This window comes from Antechinus flavipes, chromosome 6 (assembly GCF_016432865.1).
Source record: "Antechinus flavipes isolate AdamAnt ecotype Samford, QLD, Australia chromosome 6, AdamAnt_v2, whole genome shotgun sequence".
Taxonomy (NCBI): domain Eukaryota; kingdom Metazoa; phylum Chordata; class Mammalia; order Dasyuromorphia; family Dasyuridae; genus Antechinus; species Antechinus flavipes.
The window spans coordinates 209,951,712-209,970,353 of NC_067403.1; the positions used below are offsets into that span (position 1 = coordinate 209,951,712).

The 18,642-nt window shown below is 36.5% G+C and overlaps 1 protein-coding gene across 1 annotated transcript in view; it reads right to left on the reverse strand.

Moving 5' to 3' along the window:
• TMEM41B (transmembrane protein 41B) overlaps positions 1-16,450 on the reverse strand; it is a 43,296-nt gene extending 26,846 nt beyond the window's left edge. Inside the window, exon 1 of the mRNA XM_051964236.1 lies at positions 16,168-16,450. Coding sequence (XP_051820196.1) covers positions 16,168-16,246 — 79 coding nt within the window. The 5' untranslated portion in view covers positions 16,247-16,450. The remainder of the gene's footprint in view (positions 1-16,167) is intronic.
• Positions 16,451-18,642: the final 2,192 nt, after the last annotated feature.

Below are 18,642 nucleotides of genomic sequence, written 5' to 3' on the forward strand. Positions count from 1 at the left end.
ATTGGTCAAGTTCAATTTCTTGGGTAGTTCCCGAGTTTAGAATGTAAGACCCTCAGCCAATGAGGATAAGGGTCAGTGGTGGGAGGGGGTATTTGCCTTAGGGATTAAAGTGTTAACCCTGCCCACAGGAGGTGCTTCCTCCCCATGGTTATCTGCTTGATGGGTGGGATGCCCTTTCCAGAGAAGGTGAAATAAACTATGCTTTGCTTCTAGGGCTCTCTCCAGCTTTTTCCTTAAATGGTGACCCCTCACCATTTCTGAACCATACAACACCATACTAGAAACACTGAAAACTTGCAGACACCCAGAACTAGCTCTAAAAACAGCAGCACAAGTCAGTAACTTGAGGCAGAAAATCCCCATTTAAGTAAGCAGAGCCCTTAACATAAAGCTCAAAGTCAAAAAATAGGCTAGAAAAGTAAGCAAACAAAAAAAGAATTTGACCACAAAAGCTACTAAGATGGCAGGGAAGACCAAGATATAAACTAAGAAGAAAGCAACAATATGAAAACAGTTACAATGAAAGTATCAAAGAAAAATGCTAATTGGCCCCATACCCAACAAGAATTCCTAGGTGAGCTGAAGCGCTAAGAGTGATAAAGGAATAATTGGGAAGAAATGAGAGTAATGCAAGAAAAAGACGCATAAAAAATACTGAAAAAAATAACGCTTTGGGTTAATGGTATAGTGAATAGAGTACTGGCCCTGAAGTTAGGAGGAGCTGAATTCAAATGTGGCTTCATACAATTAACACTCACTAGCTGTGACCCTGGATAAGTCATTTAACCTCAAATACCTTGTCAAAAAATAAAGAAGAGAAAGATAATTAAAAGGCATAATTGGTTAAATGAAAACAGGTACAAAATCTCATTGAGGAAAATAATTTCTTAAAAATTATAACTGGGCAAATGAAAACTAATTCCTTGCATCAATCTTTGGATCTGACCAGGTTTGAAGCACAAAATCTAACAAACATGAATGTTGAAAATTATTTTTACATGTATTTGGAAAAAACAAAACACTATAGAGGGAAAAAAAAGTCTTCCTTAAAATAAATAAAAATCATCTTCATCTAGTAGTCCTAGTTCTATCTTCTGGAATTAGAGAGAATCAATCTAATCCCTCTTAGAAATGAGAGAACTGCAATATTTAAGACTGTCATGTTCTTGTCCAAATGGTTTCTTCTCCAATCTAAACAGTACAAATTCCTTCAAAGAATATCCCTGGAATAGGGAGCTCTATGAAAGTGCTAGAGTCAAGAGTTCCAATCTGAGTTCTGACATTTGCTATATGATAATGGGCAACTTACTTAACTTTACTGGACCTGCCTCAGGTTTCTCAACTGGAAAATGAAAACAATATAACTTCAATTAACTATTTCACAGAGTTGTGAGAAAAAGCCCTATCCAAACCTTAAAATGCTTTTAAAAATCTGAAAGTGCTTATACAGGTGAATTGTTAATCTTTTCACTCCTGGACAGGATCCAATATGTCCATGTTTCTTAAAATGTCTATGTATGAATATAATGGTATATTACTGTAGTATAATAAGTTAAAAATGAGATTGAATAAGATAAAATTTGTAAAGCAAGTAGCACAGTGATTGGTACATAATAGATAGGTATTTAATAATGTTTATTCCCTTCTTCCCCCAAGAAATTATAAATATAATTAATACAGAGAAGCAGGGGAATAATTCTGTAAACTCAAACGAAAAAGAACCAGGAAAACACTACATGAATTCAGAAATGTAAATGAAAAGAACAAACAAAAGTCTGTGAAACTGTAATAACCAAGCTTGACTCTAAAAGTCTTAAGTGAACTGATGCTAAGTGAAGTGAGTAGAACCAAGAAAAACACTGTACACAGCAACAATAATATTATATGATGATCAATTCTGATGGATGTGGCTCTTTTCAACAGTGAAGTGATTCAGGCCAATTCCAACAAACTTGTGATAGAGAGAGCCATTTACACCCAGAGAGATGCCTATGGGGATTGAAAGTGGAACCCAACATTAGTATTATCACCTTTGTTGTTGTCTGCTTTTTGTTTTCTTTCTCTTTTTCCTTTTTGATTTGATTTTTCTTGTGCAGCATGATAATTGTGGAAATATGTATATATGCACATGTTTAACATATATTGGATTACTTGCTATCTAAGAGAAGGGATGGAGGGAAGGGAGAAAAAATTTGGAACACAAAAGTTTTGCTAGGGTGAATGGTGAAAGCTATGCATGTATTTTGAAAATAAAAAGTTAAAAAAATTATGTAAAACATTCCCATATTAGTCATTATAAACAAGAAGATTTGAATAAAAGGGGGAAAAATTAAAGAAGGGGGAAGAGAAAGAATGTCTCTCCCTGAGATTTCAGGGAAGCCAAGAACAATAATGAATTGCTGAACGTGATGTGAACTGGTCCAACCATTCTGGAAAGCAGTAAACTGTACATACTCTTTGAACCAACAATTTTATAACTAGGCCAAAAACCCAAAGAGATCAAAGAAATAGGAAAATATCTCATATTGACAAAAATATATATAATAGCTCTTTTTTTAAACAATAGTTTTAAAAAATTAGTAAAAACTGGAAACTTGGAGCAGCTAGGGGGCGCAGTGTATAGAGCACCAACCCTGAATTCAGGAGGACCTGAGTTCAAATTTGATCTCAGACACTTAACACTTCCTAGCTGTGTGACCCTGGGCAAGTCACTTAAGCCCAACTGCCTCAGTCCCCTCCCCCCAAAAAAAACTGGAAACTATGGGAACTACCCATCTACTGGAGAATGGCTAAACAAATTATAATATATCAATATACATTATTACACTGTAAGAAATGATGAAATGGTCAGATAATTTGTAAAGACTTAAGAATGCTAATCAACACAATAATAATAACTAACATTTATAAAACATTTGAAGTTTACAAACTGTTTTTTGATCAATGACTAATCAGGATTCCTTAAAGTGATGATGACATCATTTTCTGACAAAAGGATAATAAACTTAGGATACAAAATGAGATATAATTTTCAGAAGATACAGGCCAGTATAGAGATTTATTTTACAAGACTATATATCTGTTAAAAGGTCTTTGTTTATCTTTTTTCTAAAGGGGGCACAATGGAAAAACAAAGAGAATACGATAATGGGAATGGAAAAGGAAGTCAGAAGCATTTTTTTAAAAGAAAAGAAGGAAAGTAAGACAAACATATGTTTTAAAAGGTGTGGGATGATATATACTTTTTTTTTTTTTTTTTTTTGCTGAGGCAATTGGGGTTAAGTGACTTGCCCAGAGTCACACAGCTAGGAAGTATTAAATGTCTGAGATCAAATTTGAACTCAGATCCTCCTCAATTCAAAGTTGGTGCTTTATCTATTGCGCCACCTAGTGGCCCTACATACTTATACTTATACTACATACTTATAGTATTTTCTATATTCTATACAGAACATATGTATTCTATTTTTATAGTATATTTATTTTACATGCATTTATAATCTATTCTTCCCACTGTATCCCACTTCAACAACCCAAAAAAACCTCAACTCACTATAAATAAGCAAAGTCTAGCAAAACAAATTCATACATTAGACATGCCCAAAAATTTATGTTTGTATTTAAATTTCTCAGTCAATAAGCATTCTTCTGAGAATGCTTAGAAATAAGTTTCTACTATATGCCAGACACTGTGCTAACTACAGAGGATACACAGAGAGTCAAAAGATAGGCACTCTCCTGAAGGAACTTACGAGGAAAGAGATATGTTTTATATTAAGTCATCTGGATTCTGGGTTTATCACTTCATTGATCAGATTCCTAAGTTTTTCACAATTGTCTTTCCTTACAATTTGTGATTATTGTGTAAATTGTTCTAGTTCTAACTCACTTCACTCTTCATAATGGTCTCTCTAATCTCCTCTGAAACTATTTCATCATCTTATGTAGGACAACAGTATCCTATTACATTCATATACTGTATTACATTAGTTTCCATTTTTTGTGTACTCTGAGGAGAGCTGCTATAAATATTTTTATCAATTCTTTCCCTGTTTGCTTCTTTGATCTTTTTGGAGTATAGGCCTAGCAGGACATTGCTGAATCAAAGAATATGATCTATTTAAGTAACCTTTGAGGCATAGTTACACAATGCTCTGCATAAAAACTCGATTAGTTCGTGATGCATTATTGTACTTGTGTTCCTGCCGCCCCTCCGACGCTGGGCATTTTCTTCTTTTGTCATCATAGCCAGTCTGATGGGTATGAAATCAGAAGCTAAAAGTCACCTTAATTCGAATTTGCACTTCTCTAACTAGTAATGATTCAAAATATTTAAAAATAGTTACTGATAGCTTAGATTTCATCTTTGATGAAATCTACATTCTCATATCTTTTCATCATTTTACCTTTTGGAGAATAGATCTTAAGTTTTAAAAGTCTGTATCAGTTCCTTACACATCTTGGAAATGAGGCTTTTATGAAAGAAATTTTCTGCAAAGACTTTTTCCATTTGTTTCTGTCTTAATTTTAACTACATTAGGTTTGGGCAAACCTTTTAAATTTTATTGTCAAAATTTATCTTCTATACTAAAAAGAAAAAAAGTCTGTACATAAGAGATCTGCAATATTCATAAATAATCCTACTTTTCTATTTTACTATGTATATACAAAAGACTATCCTATTTAGTATGCAAAAGAAAAAATATTTTTTTAAATAGAAAATATAAGGACAGCTAGGTGGCAAAGTGGAGCACCAGCCCTGAAGTCCTCCTGACTTAACCTAAGATCAAATCCAACCTCAGACACTTAACACTTCCTAACTGTGTGACCCTGGGCAAGTCACTTAACCTCAAGTGCTTCAGCCAAAAAAAGAAAGAAAGAAAATATATATCCCTCCTTTCTTTAGAGAATAGAGAGAGGACTTTCAGTGTAGAATTCTACATAATGGCCCGATTAATGATTTGTTTAGTTTTGCTTAATATTTTCCCTCCTTTGTTCCAGAAATTGAGGGGATGCCTCTCAACGGGGAAATGGCTGAATAAGTCAGGGTATATGCATGTAATGGAGTTATTACTGTTCTGTAAGAGCAGGCTGATTTCAGACCAGCCTGGAAAGACCAACATGAACTAATGCTTAGCAAAGTGAGTAAAACCAGGAAAACATTGTACACAATAACACCAAAATTGTGTGAAGATCAACTATGAAAGACTTAGTTCTCAGCAACAAGATGATCCAAGACAATTCCAATAGACTTGGGATGGAAAATCCCAATCCATCCACATTCAGAAAGAGAACTATGGGAGACTCAATGTGGATCAAAGAATAGTAATTTTATCCTTTAAAAAAGTTTTCATGGTCTGTTTTTTCTCCCACAACATGACAGATATGGAAATAAATTTAAAAGGATTATATAATCTACATCAGATTGCTTGCTGTCTTGGGGAATGGAGAGGAAAGACGCAGAGGGAAAAAATTTTGGAGTTCAAAAAATTTTACCAGAAAAAAACCTGAAAACTATCTTTACATGCAATTGGAAAAAATAAAATACTATTAAGTGAGAGGAAAATCTGAAATTGGGATATGTTCTTTAAGGTCAATGACAAAAATAAAGATATATATTCATAGCAATTTTTTGAAAAGTAGCTCCATTTTATGCATTATTTTATGAAGCAAAGCTTTAGCTGCTTAAAAGTCACCCGATTTGGGAGCAGTGAGATGGTGCAAGTGGATGGTGTACCAGTCCTGAAGTCAGGAGCACCTGAAATCTGCTTCAGACCCCTAATACTTACTAGCAATGTAACCCTGAGCAAGTAACTTAATCCCAACTGAATCAAAAAAAGGTCACCTGGTTTTGAAGAAGTCACAAGATTATTCTCCTTTTCAACTATCACCCAAGTTAAAGGATGTTACAAAAATTCTCTTCCTCTCACCTCAGGCTCTGCTGATCTCCCTCCACCAATGAGAAAACGAATGTCTCAATCCCTGTAATCCTGCTTTTCCTGTTTTTTACTCCTGGTAAAATGTATATCAACAGTTCTGGCTTTCTTAGCTACTAGAACACTGGGCCCAGTTTGTTTTTCAACGAAATGCATTGTTTAATAAATCATTGCCTATATGCTAAAAACAAAAACATTTCTCACCCACAACCCCTTTTAATTTGTTATTAGGAATTGTTTTCTGGGGTAGATAGGGAAAAGGGTATTGTTCAGAATTTTGCATAGTGCTCCAAATAGAGTTTTACCAGAATAAGATTCAATGGGGATTATTAGTTCTCTTATTTTGAATATCATGCCTAAAATACCAACTTTTCAGCAGCTCTTATTAAAAGCTGGTGGTGGATGAGTCTGAGTGATACTTTCAACCTGTATTATAACTATATTAAGTTTCAAAGGCTTCAGTCAGGTAAAACTTTTGGAATTTTTAAGACAAAAAGATTAAACACAGAATTCAGTAAGGGAAGGAGGAGGAATCCATTTCCCCAATGGGTGAGTAGTTAAAAAGAAGAAGCTCTCAAATGAAGAAATATCAATGATCATATAAAAAATGTTCCAATATGTTTAAAAGGATTGTGTAATGTTCTGGCTAGCTTTCTGGGGGACATTCAGATGGGCCTTGGTCTCAGTGGAGAAGTGAAGGAAGGCAGGCCAGCCATCACAAGGGTCTCTATCTTCAAGTCTCTTGGTCTTCAAGTTCTCTAGGTCTGACTGACTTCTTAAATACTTTATTATAATTAAATCCATTAATCATACTGAGTATAAGCCAATCACTATATCACTAAGGAACCACTATTTGTTGTAAGATTAAATCAATCATATTGAACTAGAGAACTATTAATCACCATGTGTTATGCCACAGTTCTCTTTTATTGTCCTGACTCGGTTTTCCTAATTATCCTAACTCACTCCTGCCTCGGTTTCCCTGCTTAACAGTTTGGCAAAACCTCCCCTCCCTCTTTATCAGAATACTTGATAAGGATAAAAGACCTTACATTTTAGAATATCAGAATGCCTCTCTCCATCCCAAGCTAGCAGAATATCAGATACCCTTTTATCTCCCCATATCTGGTGCCTCGCCCTATTACATCATTCCCCTCTTAGGTGGCTCACCCCATCCAGTCAAAATCCCATTCTCAATCTCAGTACCCTGACTGCCTCTACCTCAGTCTACCCCCTGTCTCTGAGCCACATGTATATATGTCATTGAGAACTCTGATTGTTTGCTAGATTCTTGGGGAGTCTCATTCAGCCCTGGGACCAAACCATGGATTGATCCCAATAGATCTCTCCATTTAAGAAATTATTAAATACTTTCTAATCTCTATCTTGCTCAGTTTCTCTGGCATTATACATGGTAAACTAGATAACCACTGTCTTATCAATTCTACTGAGTTAATACCTTATAAGAATCCTTACCTCAAGTATATTTCTCCAGAGTTCTGGCCCATTACAGGATAGTACATGTGTAACCTATATCAGACTGCCTGCTGTCTTAAGAAGCAGGGAGGTAAAGAAAAGAGGGAGAAAAATGTGGAATACAAAATCTTACAATAATGAATGTTGAAAACTATTTTTATATGTATTTGGAAAAATAAAATACTACTGAGAAAAAAATATTCCAATCACTAATGAGAAAAATGCAAGTCAAAAAGTCATTTTTAATTACCTGTTTTAAGGTTTTATTTTTCTAGGTGAAAAAAAAATTAATGTGTGATAAAAGTTGCCAGTTGTTTTTGTGTGTGTGTGAATTTTTTCCATGTCTTAAATAGTGATTACTGAATTCACAATTAAAAAATAAAAGGGAGAGAACAGATAGTGCTTAAACCTGCTTTTCCTATTAAGAAAATAATAATATTGATCAGCATAAATGCTGATTTGCAGCTTAAGAATGAGAGTACATCATAGCTGAGCTCTCTTCTATTCCCTACTTATTCTCAAACAAGATGATGAAATACTGAGACATATCAAAACAACTTAAATGTTTAGTTTAAGATTTATATGTTTTCCTTTAATTCCTATTTAAAATAGGCACATTTTTCTAGATAAATTGATTCTTCAGTCCATACAAAGAATAATGACTAGCGACAGTGCTATATAAGTATAGTATCAAAATTTCAGCATCTATTCTATTCCATAAATGCAAACAGTAATACTAAGGTCAAACAATTATCAGAACATAGAGAATAGTATTAATTTTTCTTTGAAGAAAAGCCACTAGAAACTCAGTTATTTTTCATTCATGTCACAGGAGCAATTACAATGCAGCACTTTTCTGGCTAGAAAGACAACTCACTGCTCCATCTGTATTTAGTGGTCGGCTACTAAATGATTTTAGCACTCTAGAACTTCTCTCCTTAATCTGCCACAATAACAACCCATGCTTTCTTTCCTCCTATTCTCAGACCAAAGAGAATTACAAGAGATGACAAGAAAATTATATGTAATTCAAACATTAAACACATATCACAGAGCAAGGCACTGTTAACTTGATGCCAACTCAAATTCATGCTCTTGGTGATCCTTTTCTCCTTGATTTCCTACAACCACTATTCCCAACCTTTTCCCTTTCTAAATGTTTCCTTATTCATTTACTTTCCTCTTATATAGCTTCCCATCTTTGGTCTTGAACTTCTTCTTTCTCAACTACATGAACTGATGTTAAGTGAAATGAGCAGAACCAGAAGATTATACAGGGCAATTATACAGAGTGATGATTAATTCTGATGGACATGACTCTCTTCAACAACATGGGCTAATGTTGAAAAACTATCCATGCATATGTTTTGAAAAATAAAAAGCTTTTAAAAAAAAATTCTTCTCTCTCCATATCTTTCTCACTCACTTATCCTTTATTTGCCTAGTATCTCAATTTTTTCAATCTTTATTGGTTTCCTCCCCTCTGTCTTTAAGCACAGGTGGAGATGAAAGCGGAGGAGAAGGGACAGGGACACAGAGAGCACTTTTGCTTAACTGTTATTTCCTTTATTATTTTATTATTCTATTCTCTTACCTTTTTTCATGGCAAACATTCTCTAAACTGTTTCCTCAATCTTTCTTAGAACATTATCATATATATGGCTTTTACCCTGCCTATTATTAATATTGAATCCTTGAAGGTCACCAATGACCTACTAAATTAGATAGCCTTTTCTCACAGTTACTCTTTCTCCTCTCAAAAATAACTTTCTATATTTTACAAATGAGGCTTTCTTCATTCTCTTCCTACCTGTGACCAGTTTCTGTTTTGGTCACTAATTTTGGTCTCCCCAAATGTGGACTTTGCCCCAGCTTCAGTTTTTTGTTTGGTTTTTTTCCTTTTCCCTCTCATCCTGCTGTAACTTTAGTCTGTTCAAGGGACTTCCCGATCTTTATTTCCAACCTTGATTTCTCACCCATATCCAAACCTACACCTTCAGGTATGCTGACCATCTAAATGCCTCCAAAATGAAGTCTAAAAATGAAACAACTACCTTTCCCAAGATCAGCTATCCTTTCCTATTTTCCTTATTTCTATAACTACCACTTTTTCCAAACTACTTAAAAGCTCCACTCTTTCTCTCATGTTCATCTAGTTACTAAGACCTATCAGTTCCTTTTCTAAAGCATTGTGCTCAAACATATTCAGTGGTTTGCCTTCTATACATAGATCTGGTCCTGTTACTCTCCATTTCTGCAGTGGTTCCCTATAGCCTCCAGGGTAAAGCCAGAATTATTCTGCCCGGCATTCAGGTCTTTCCAAAACCTGGATCCCCCAAGTCTTTTATGTACTCTCTGCTTCTAATAATAGGACAATCTTTCCTCCACCCTCCCTTCCCTACTCCCCCACCCACCACTCATGCTCATGCTTATCCTGTGCCTGAAAAACTTGTTCTTTCTTCTCTTTGGTTTTAAAGAATGGGAAAGCATTTAGCAGGCAAAGTCAAACATTACCTTGTCCAGAAAACTTTCTCACCCACAGTGGGTGATAACCTTTCCCTTCTGAACTCACATAGAACTGTTTTCTCCAATACACTTATTAAATAATACTGTGTGTTTTGGCTGCTATGATGGCTTCTTATCTAGACAATAACTTCTGGAGGGCACAGACTGAGTTATCTAAACTTTATACCTTTCACATAGTCTAGTGTGATGAAACGCAAAGAATAAACATTTAATAAGTATCTGTTAAATATTATAAAAACAAACAACTTTGAAAGCCTTAGGAATTACAGGATCAACACATTGACCAACCACAATTCCAGGTTACCCTGTTTCTTGATAGAGAAATGAGATGTATTGAGTTTTGTTTGTTTGTTTTTTGACAGGGCCAATGCAAAGCAATTTGCTTTGTTTCATTACACAAATTTATAGCAGAGGTTATTTTTCTTTCTCAATTGCTGAAAAGAGGGAAAAATGCAAATCTGAAAATAAACTTTAGTAAAATGATTGTTGATAAATCCCAAATATCTAATTAGCTAATTCTGGTCCTCAATATCATTCAAAGTTTATTTTCCACTACTCTTCCTCACCCCATACCCCACAAAACCCTATTCATCTACTGCTCTGCCAGATTGCTTCATCAAGCAAGCTTCGAGAGGCCCCTTGGTGTGTTTTTGCCCTTCCTTCCTCCTTTTATATGCTGTCTTCTCCGTTAAGATTGTAAATCCCATTATTAATTGTAAATTAATTGTAAGATTAATTATGTAAATTAATTGTAAGATTGTAAATCCCATTATTATTCAGTAAGAAATGACCAACAGGATGATTTCAGAAAGGCCTGGAGAGACTTACATGTACTCACGCTGAGTGAAATGAGCAGAACCAGGAGATCATTATATACTTCAACAACAATACTATATAATAATCAATTCTGATGGACCTGACCATCTTCAGCAATGAGATGAACCAAATCAGTTCCAATGAAGCAATAATGAACTGAACCAGCTACACCCAGCAAAAGGACCCTAGGAGATGACTAAGAACCATTACATTGTATTCCCAATCCCTATATCTTTGCCTGCCTGTATTTTTTTAAAGTTTCCTTCACAGGCTAATTGTACAATATTTCAGAGTCCGATTCTTTTTATACAGCAAAATAAGTTTGGACATGTATACATATTTTGTATTTAACTTATACTTTAATATATTTAACATGTATTGATCATCCTGACATCTAGGGGAGGGGATGAGGGGAAGGGGAAAAATTGGAACAAAAGGTTTGGCAATTGTTAATGCTGTAAAATTACTCATGCATATAACTTGTAAATAAAAAGCTATAATAAATTTTTTTTTAAAAAAAGATTGTAAATTCCTTCAGAATAGGGAATAACCCTAATAGTACAATGCCAACATACAGCAGGTAATGAATACATACTTACTGAATTGGATTGGTCTATTGATTACCTATAAATATGTCATAATTTCCTACCTGTACACTTTTGATCATTTCCTCCTTTTCCCTCTTTAATCAAAACCCTATCTATTCTTCAAAACCTAATGCCAAGTCCTTCCTCTATGAAATCTTCAAAAATCATATGAGTTCACAGTATACTCTTCCCACTAAGGTTAGGTTGGGGGAACCTCTGTCAGTATGAAAGAGTAAAAGATTACAAGGGAGCCAGGCTCCTCCTATTTGAGGATGGGTGGTAGAGGGAGATAGACAGAAGAGATGAAGAAAAAAGATAAAAAGCACAAAGAGAATGAAAACACCAAAAGAGAAATGAACAAATAATTCCCACACAATGACTATATATATATATATATGAGAAATGAAAAATGAAATATAGAGCAATTGTAGCAAAACAAATGGGAAAAGAAACAATGGAAGTATTGCAAGGAATGTTCTCAAGTAGATTAACTGTTTAACAAATTTTAAGCAGGAATAACTATTAAGGGACTTTTTCACTTTTATCTTTTCATCACCAGGGCTTAGCATAATGTCTGGCACTTAGTAGGTGCTTAATAAATACCAGCTGGGGCCAGGAGATCATTATATACTTCAACAACAACAACAAAAAAAACCATATAACTTGTAAATAAAAAGCTATTAAAAATTAAAATAAATACCAGATGATTAATTTTGTTGTTTAGAACTAGGTAAAATAAATATTCAAGATTCACTGACTGATGTTTGAGGAAAAGTGCTCTAAGCTTCATTATTCTAACAATGAATGAACTCAACATTTCCTGCAGAACAAGCCTAAAGAACAATCAATCAACAAGAAGTTATTAAGCTTCAGTGACAGTCCTCGTGTTAGGTAAGGGACTAGGGATACAAAAATAAAAATGAATCCATCTGATCCAAGAGAAGCAGACAAAACCAATAAGAGAATAATCAAAGAACATCTAGCAAGAAATATTACTTATCCACAAAAGACTTATCAATGTAATGCATACTGTCCTGGCTTTATGAATGCCATTAACTACTCTGGACTCCTAATAAATGTCAAGAAGAGAATACGGCCCAAATACTATATCTTCCCAATAAGCTGAAAATTTTGCTTCTTGAAGTCACATTCAAATCACTTTCAGATTTGACTACTAAAATCACTTAGAACACAAAGTGATTCCAAATGAAATAACGTGTTGTTGTGTGGTTAATACATAATCATTTCACAACAATTCTCCCTTCCAAATCTTGTAATTTCATTCTAAAGTTTACTGTCATTATTCAGGGCCTTTTTCTATTACTAATAGGACAGAACTCCGAATGAACTAAAACAGGAAATTTATCAGAATCTCAGCAACATTTATTTTCTTTAAACAATTACACTCCTTCAACTACTTCCCCTAACTCAGAATGTGATTGCAATGAATTGCCAGGAAAAAAATCAAGATGGTAAACAATGAAGTCCACTCTAGTCCAGTCCCTGATCACTTCATATTTGACTCTTAGAACTTCCTGAATGATTTCTCAACGTACTTCAAATCATCCCTCTTCCATTTATTCTGCCCATACCATTGAACATGGCTCCCTAATATGTATAAGGAGCAAAATCAAAAAGACCTGCCTGAGTTCAATCCTGTATCAAATACTTAATATATAAAATTGCAGTCATTGATGCTTCAGACATGTCTGACATCATGTGGCAGATACTTGAGTATTTTCTTTTCAAGATCATTTTACAGATGAAGAAACTGAGGCAAACAGGGTGAAGTGATTGGCCCAGAATCACACAGCTAGTACATGTTTCAGGTAAAATTTGAATTCAGATTTTCCCGATTCCAGGCTCAGAATTCTGTACCCAGCTACCCATAAGAAACTGGACAAGCTGCCTAATCTCTCTCCATTAGCTTCCTCATCTGTAACTGGGAAGGACTTGATCTTTTAAGGTCCCTTTTAGCTCTAAATCTATGACCTCTCGTACAGACAGAATGCAATATAACATCTTTGTATCAAAATTCAAGATCCTCCCATTCTATCCTACCCAACCTCATAAACTACAATTACCCTTACAAATTAGTCTCCTCAATGTACCTCAGATATGCCACATTCACTTATGTCTCCAATTTGCTGGTCCCACCTTCCCTCCACAAACAGCTTGAAAGTTCTCTTCTCTGCTATGTAGAAAATTTACCACCTTCTCAAATTCCTTCTCTTCCTTAAGCCTCTTAGACTCAACTGATGCTCTCAATTTCCTCTGAATTGAATGCAAATAATACTCATTTTGAAAGATTATCACAATGCCTTGCATTTTTATTTTTCCATCTTACATATATGAGGTCTTATGGTTTAATAGATAGAAAACTTACATTAAAACCAGAAGATCTGGGTTCAAGTGTCTCCTTTAGCACATACTGACTATATGATCCTTCAGCAAGTCTTATAATTTCTCAGTGTTCCAAGACTTCAAGTTGGTAAGATAGGCTGGTACATTATATTGGTAAAAGAAGTTTCTTCCTTGCACTAATGAAATAAAGTCAGGATAATAAACACCTCATATATGTATATCTGTCTTCTGAACCAAATTGTAAACTTCCTTCAGAAAAAAGTCAGTCCTTAATATATACTTACTTCAACACAATATTTCAAGGATTCAGTACTTAATTATTGTTGATACACACTTCACCTATATACATTGCATCCTCATTGTATCAGGATAAACAGGCAATATTGTGATGACTTACTATGGCAAATCAAAATTCAATATTTGGAAGGTTACATTCTGAGTAAAAGCTTTTTCGAGTTTAGCTAGGATGGTTATCTGCCCAGAATCATCTAGAAAGGCAATTGAGTAAGATTTTGATGGAAGCACAGCAGGTGTTACTAAAATATTTAATTTTGGCTTAATGATAAAGTCACAAGTATTGATTCAATAACACTTCAGTCTAACTGGGTTTCTTTCTGCATTCAGAACAAGAACAGTAGTCTTCTACTCTGAAGTTTCTGCTTAGTCTTCTATGTGGCTCACCTCACTTCAGATGAATCTCGACTATTATTTTCTAAAGCTTCCCACAAAATAAATTATGGCCTCCTCTAAGAAGCCTTCCCTGACATCTTTGACCTTGGTACTCAGAATTCAAGGTGCACTTTCATTTACAACTTCCTAATGATTTACAATATGCAATAATATGTAAGTGATTTGTATGTACCTTTTTCCTCTATTAAGACTATAAGCTACTTGAACATATTTAACATGTATTGGTCAACCTGCCATCCGGTAGGGGGAAGGAGGGAAAAAGTTGTAACAAAAAGATTTGCAACTGTCAATGCTGAAAAATTACCTATGAATATATCTTGTAAATAAAAAGCTATAATAATAATAAAAAAAGGCTATAAGCTCTCCCATTCCTTAGCATAATACTATAGAAAGACTAAGTGATTAATATTATTAATACTAACATCTCTTCTTCATATAGATAACACTAATAAAAGTGCAGTTCTTGAACATGGCCAACCTCCCCCCCTCTCCTCCCTTTTTCAATCATCAGTGTCAAGATAACAGAAAGCATCTTAATTTACCTGAATGGTCAGCATGTTTAATAACTACTTCTTCGAACCACTTTAAGTATACGAGTTTTAAGAGTTTTTAGAAACCTAACTGGTGTTGTGGCAGATGGGCAAAAAATGACTAATACATGCCTAGCATCCAAAATATTTATTATCTAGAGTCATTATTTAAGTTATGCAAAAAACTCTGAAATAATAGTTTAACATTGTTAGGCTGTTTCATGTACAGAGCATGCATTCCTAAATAGGGTTAAGTTACAGAAAAGCAATTAAGCAAGATAAAACTCATTTTATATATAGATTACTAAACACTCGTTAGGGACAAAAAGCTGTCAAAACTGGAAAAAATTTTAATGATAAGGAGACCCTTATTGTATTAGAAATGCTAGCTTTGGCAATAAGAGTTGAGAAAGAGATTAAAGGAATAAGAATAGGCAATGAGGAAACCAAATTATCACTCTTTGCTGATGATATGATGGTATACTTAGAGAACCCCAGAGATTCTACTAAAAAGTTATTAGAAATGATAAGGAGACTCAGTCTCATGCCTGAAATCAGATTTTTCATTTCTTCAACAAGCACAGGCTACCAGCTGTCCTAAGGGAGGGGCTAGGGTTATTGTCTAGTTTTGGGGAGGGGTCGGGGTTGCTTTAGCCTTCCCGAGTTTCCCGGCACAGAAAAAGCCCTTAATATCCATCTGCTAACCTGGTTAACCACCTACTATGTGCCAGGCCCTGTGCTAGACAGTCCTCCCTAACCTAAGTGCCCTGCCAGCACTCAGACTCTCCGTCTGTAGGTGATGGCACGCCGGGAGCAGGGGGCTGTCTAGTTTCGGGCTTTCCTTTGTAACGAAGAGTGTCTGGCACACAATAGGCGTCTAATTAGGGCCTTGGAGATAACCTACATTCTATTGCCATACTAAGGGTATTAGGGGTTGTCGGGATGCTGGAAGTTTAAAGAATAGAGACTGAAATCGAATCCAGCCCGTGCAGGAGACCTTCTGAGCCCATGCTAGAGGCCAGCGCGGGGTGCCGGGCGGGGGCAGGCTTTGTCTCCAAGTCCCAGACCCCCTGGGGCTCAGACTCACTCCGCTGCTTTTCCTGGCACCAGGAGATGCTTCGGGGACGTTTGTCGACTGACTGACAGATTCTCCCAACCGGTGCCTCCTCCTCCTCGGAAGACAGCTCTCCCCCGGTGCCCCCGCCCCTCGCCCGGACCTCCAGGAGCCTGGGGCTAACTCACCTTTCAGGGCCTGGTCAGAGGGGTCCTGCGGCCCCGCCGCCACCTCCTCAGCCCGCTCCCCGACGCTGCCTTTCGCCATGGCCGCCGTCGCGAGGGGGACCAAGGGAGGGCGCAGGATCCCTCACGACGCCGGAGCTCGAGCCTTTTCCACGCACTCAGAGCCTCAGCGGGCCGGACTCACTTCCGCCTCCTAGCAGCAGCAGCCGCCGCCGCCTCCTCACCCCGAGCGACCCCTACCTCCCGCAGACCCCCTCCGAAGCGTCTCCTCTAGTCCCCGCCCCTCCGTTCCGCCCCCAAGTCTCGCGAGCGCGCGCGAGCCCGCCCACAAAAGCCACCGCGAGACGGGAAAGGCTGGTCTTAAAACCCCGCCCCCTCCTCCTTCACCTTCCGTTGGCTGGGAGGCATGCGCACTTGTGGACACGCCCGCGCTCAGGGCTATGCCCGGAGGCTGCGAGGTGTTTCCACTAAGCACTGCGACCTGGACTCTTCTGATTGGGGTACCGGGAATCGGAAGTCTTTACAGTCTGTCTTAATTAACGCACGCGAAAGCGGTTTGCTAAACCGGCTCCCGGAGGACTCTCTGGTTAAAGTCCTCACCTGGAATTTCTCCAAGCAGCTCCCTGGTTACATTGTTCCTCCAACAAAATTACAATTCAACTCAGTTCCACAAGCATTTATCTCGTGACTGTTGTATGTCGGGCTCTGCACTTCGCGAAATGCAAAGCAGCCCCCTAGCTAGTTACATTGTTCCTCCAACAAAATTACAATTCAATTCTGTTCTAAAAGCATTTATTTAATAACTGGTGTAGGTCGGGCTCTGTACTAAGCAGAAATCCAGATAGTGTCAAAGCAATCACCAACCAGCTGCAATCCCAGAAAACTAAAGATGAAACATCATAGCCTCCAGTTGTAGTTACATTTTTAGACAAGACTAATGTGAGGGGGGGTTTTGTTTAATTATTCATATTTGCTACTATCTTTTCAATAAAAGTGGAGTTGAAAGGAAGAAGGCGGCCAGCGAATAGGATCGTCCGCCTCCAAAGAAAGGAAGAAAATATGTTTTTACATAAACACACGCGGGCACAGAAGAGCACAGATAGACAGAATCTTAGACAAAGCTTTGAAAGTTGAATTGTGCAGTTATAATGAAGGTCCAATCCTAGGAGCATAAAGAGGGAAACCAGATAGATACCTGGTGAACCTACTTCTAGAAGTTTGTGAGAATGTAGAGCAGAGAGATCTGAAGTCAAATTCTGCCTACGAGCAAATCACTTAAAACTCTGTTTTGCCTCAATTTTCTCCTCTATATGATGTATATAATAACAGTACCTACCTTGAGGATAAAATGAGATAAAAGCCGTATAACACTGCAAACCTAAAAGTTCCTTTAAAAATGATAGTTATTTTCGGCAGCAAGATGTCTGAAATAAAACAGACTTGAGTTCAAATTTGACCTCAGACACTAGTTGTGCGACCTTAGCCAAGTTAGATAACTCTAGAACTCTTCGGTTCTGAACACTTATATTGTATCTAGGATGTACTATAACATATTTAACATGTATAAGACTGCCTGCCATCTAGGGGAGGGGATGGAGAGAGGGAAGGGAAAAATCGGAACAGAAGTGAGTGCAAGGGATAATGTTATTTTAAAAATTACCCACGCATATGTATTGTCAATAAAAAATTATAATAAAAAAAAAGATAAATCTGTCTCAGTTTCCTCTTCGGTAAATGAGCTGGTGAAGGAAATGGCAAATCACTGAAGTATCTTTACTAAGAAAATCTCAAAATGGGGTCAGAAAGAATTGACCGTGACTGAATAACAACAACATTTACCACATTGCCATGACACAAACACGATTTAAAAACCTCTGGCATGGAGTATATTCCTTTCGGGATTCTAACCAGTAAGGGAGGTTAAGCTAAGGGACAAAGAGTTGGACTTCTTGAGCTATACCAACTGCAAAAGTCCTTGAGTGCCTACTGTAAGATCCCACCAGAATGTGATTCAATCATCAATAGCTGGGAGTGAAGTAAACAGAACCAGGAGAACACTATACAGATTATATGAGGATCAACTAAAATAGACTTAGCTCTTCTCAAAAATACAGTGACCCAAGACCATTCTAATAGACTTGGGACAGAAAATGCCATCCACACCCAGAGAGAGAACTATGGAGACTGAATTTGGATTGAAGCATACTATTTTCACTTTTTTTTGTTTGTTTTTTCTTTCTCATGGTTTTTCCTTTTGTTCTGATTTTTTCTTTACAAGATGACTAATATGGAAATAGGTTTAAAATGATTATACATGTATAACTTCTATCAGATTGTTGTCTTAGGAAGGGAGGAAGTGATGGAGGGAAGGAGAAAAAAATTTTGGAACTCAAAATCTCACAAAAATGAATATTGAAAATTATCGTTACATGTAATTGGAAAAATAAAATACCATTGAAAACAAATTTTTTTTTAAAT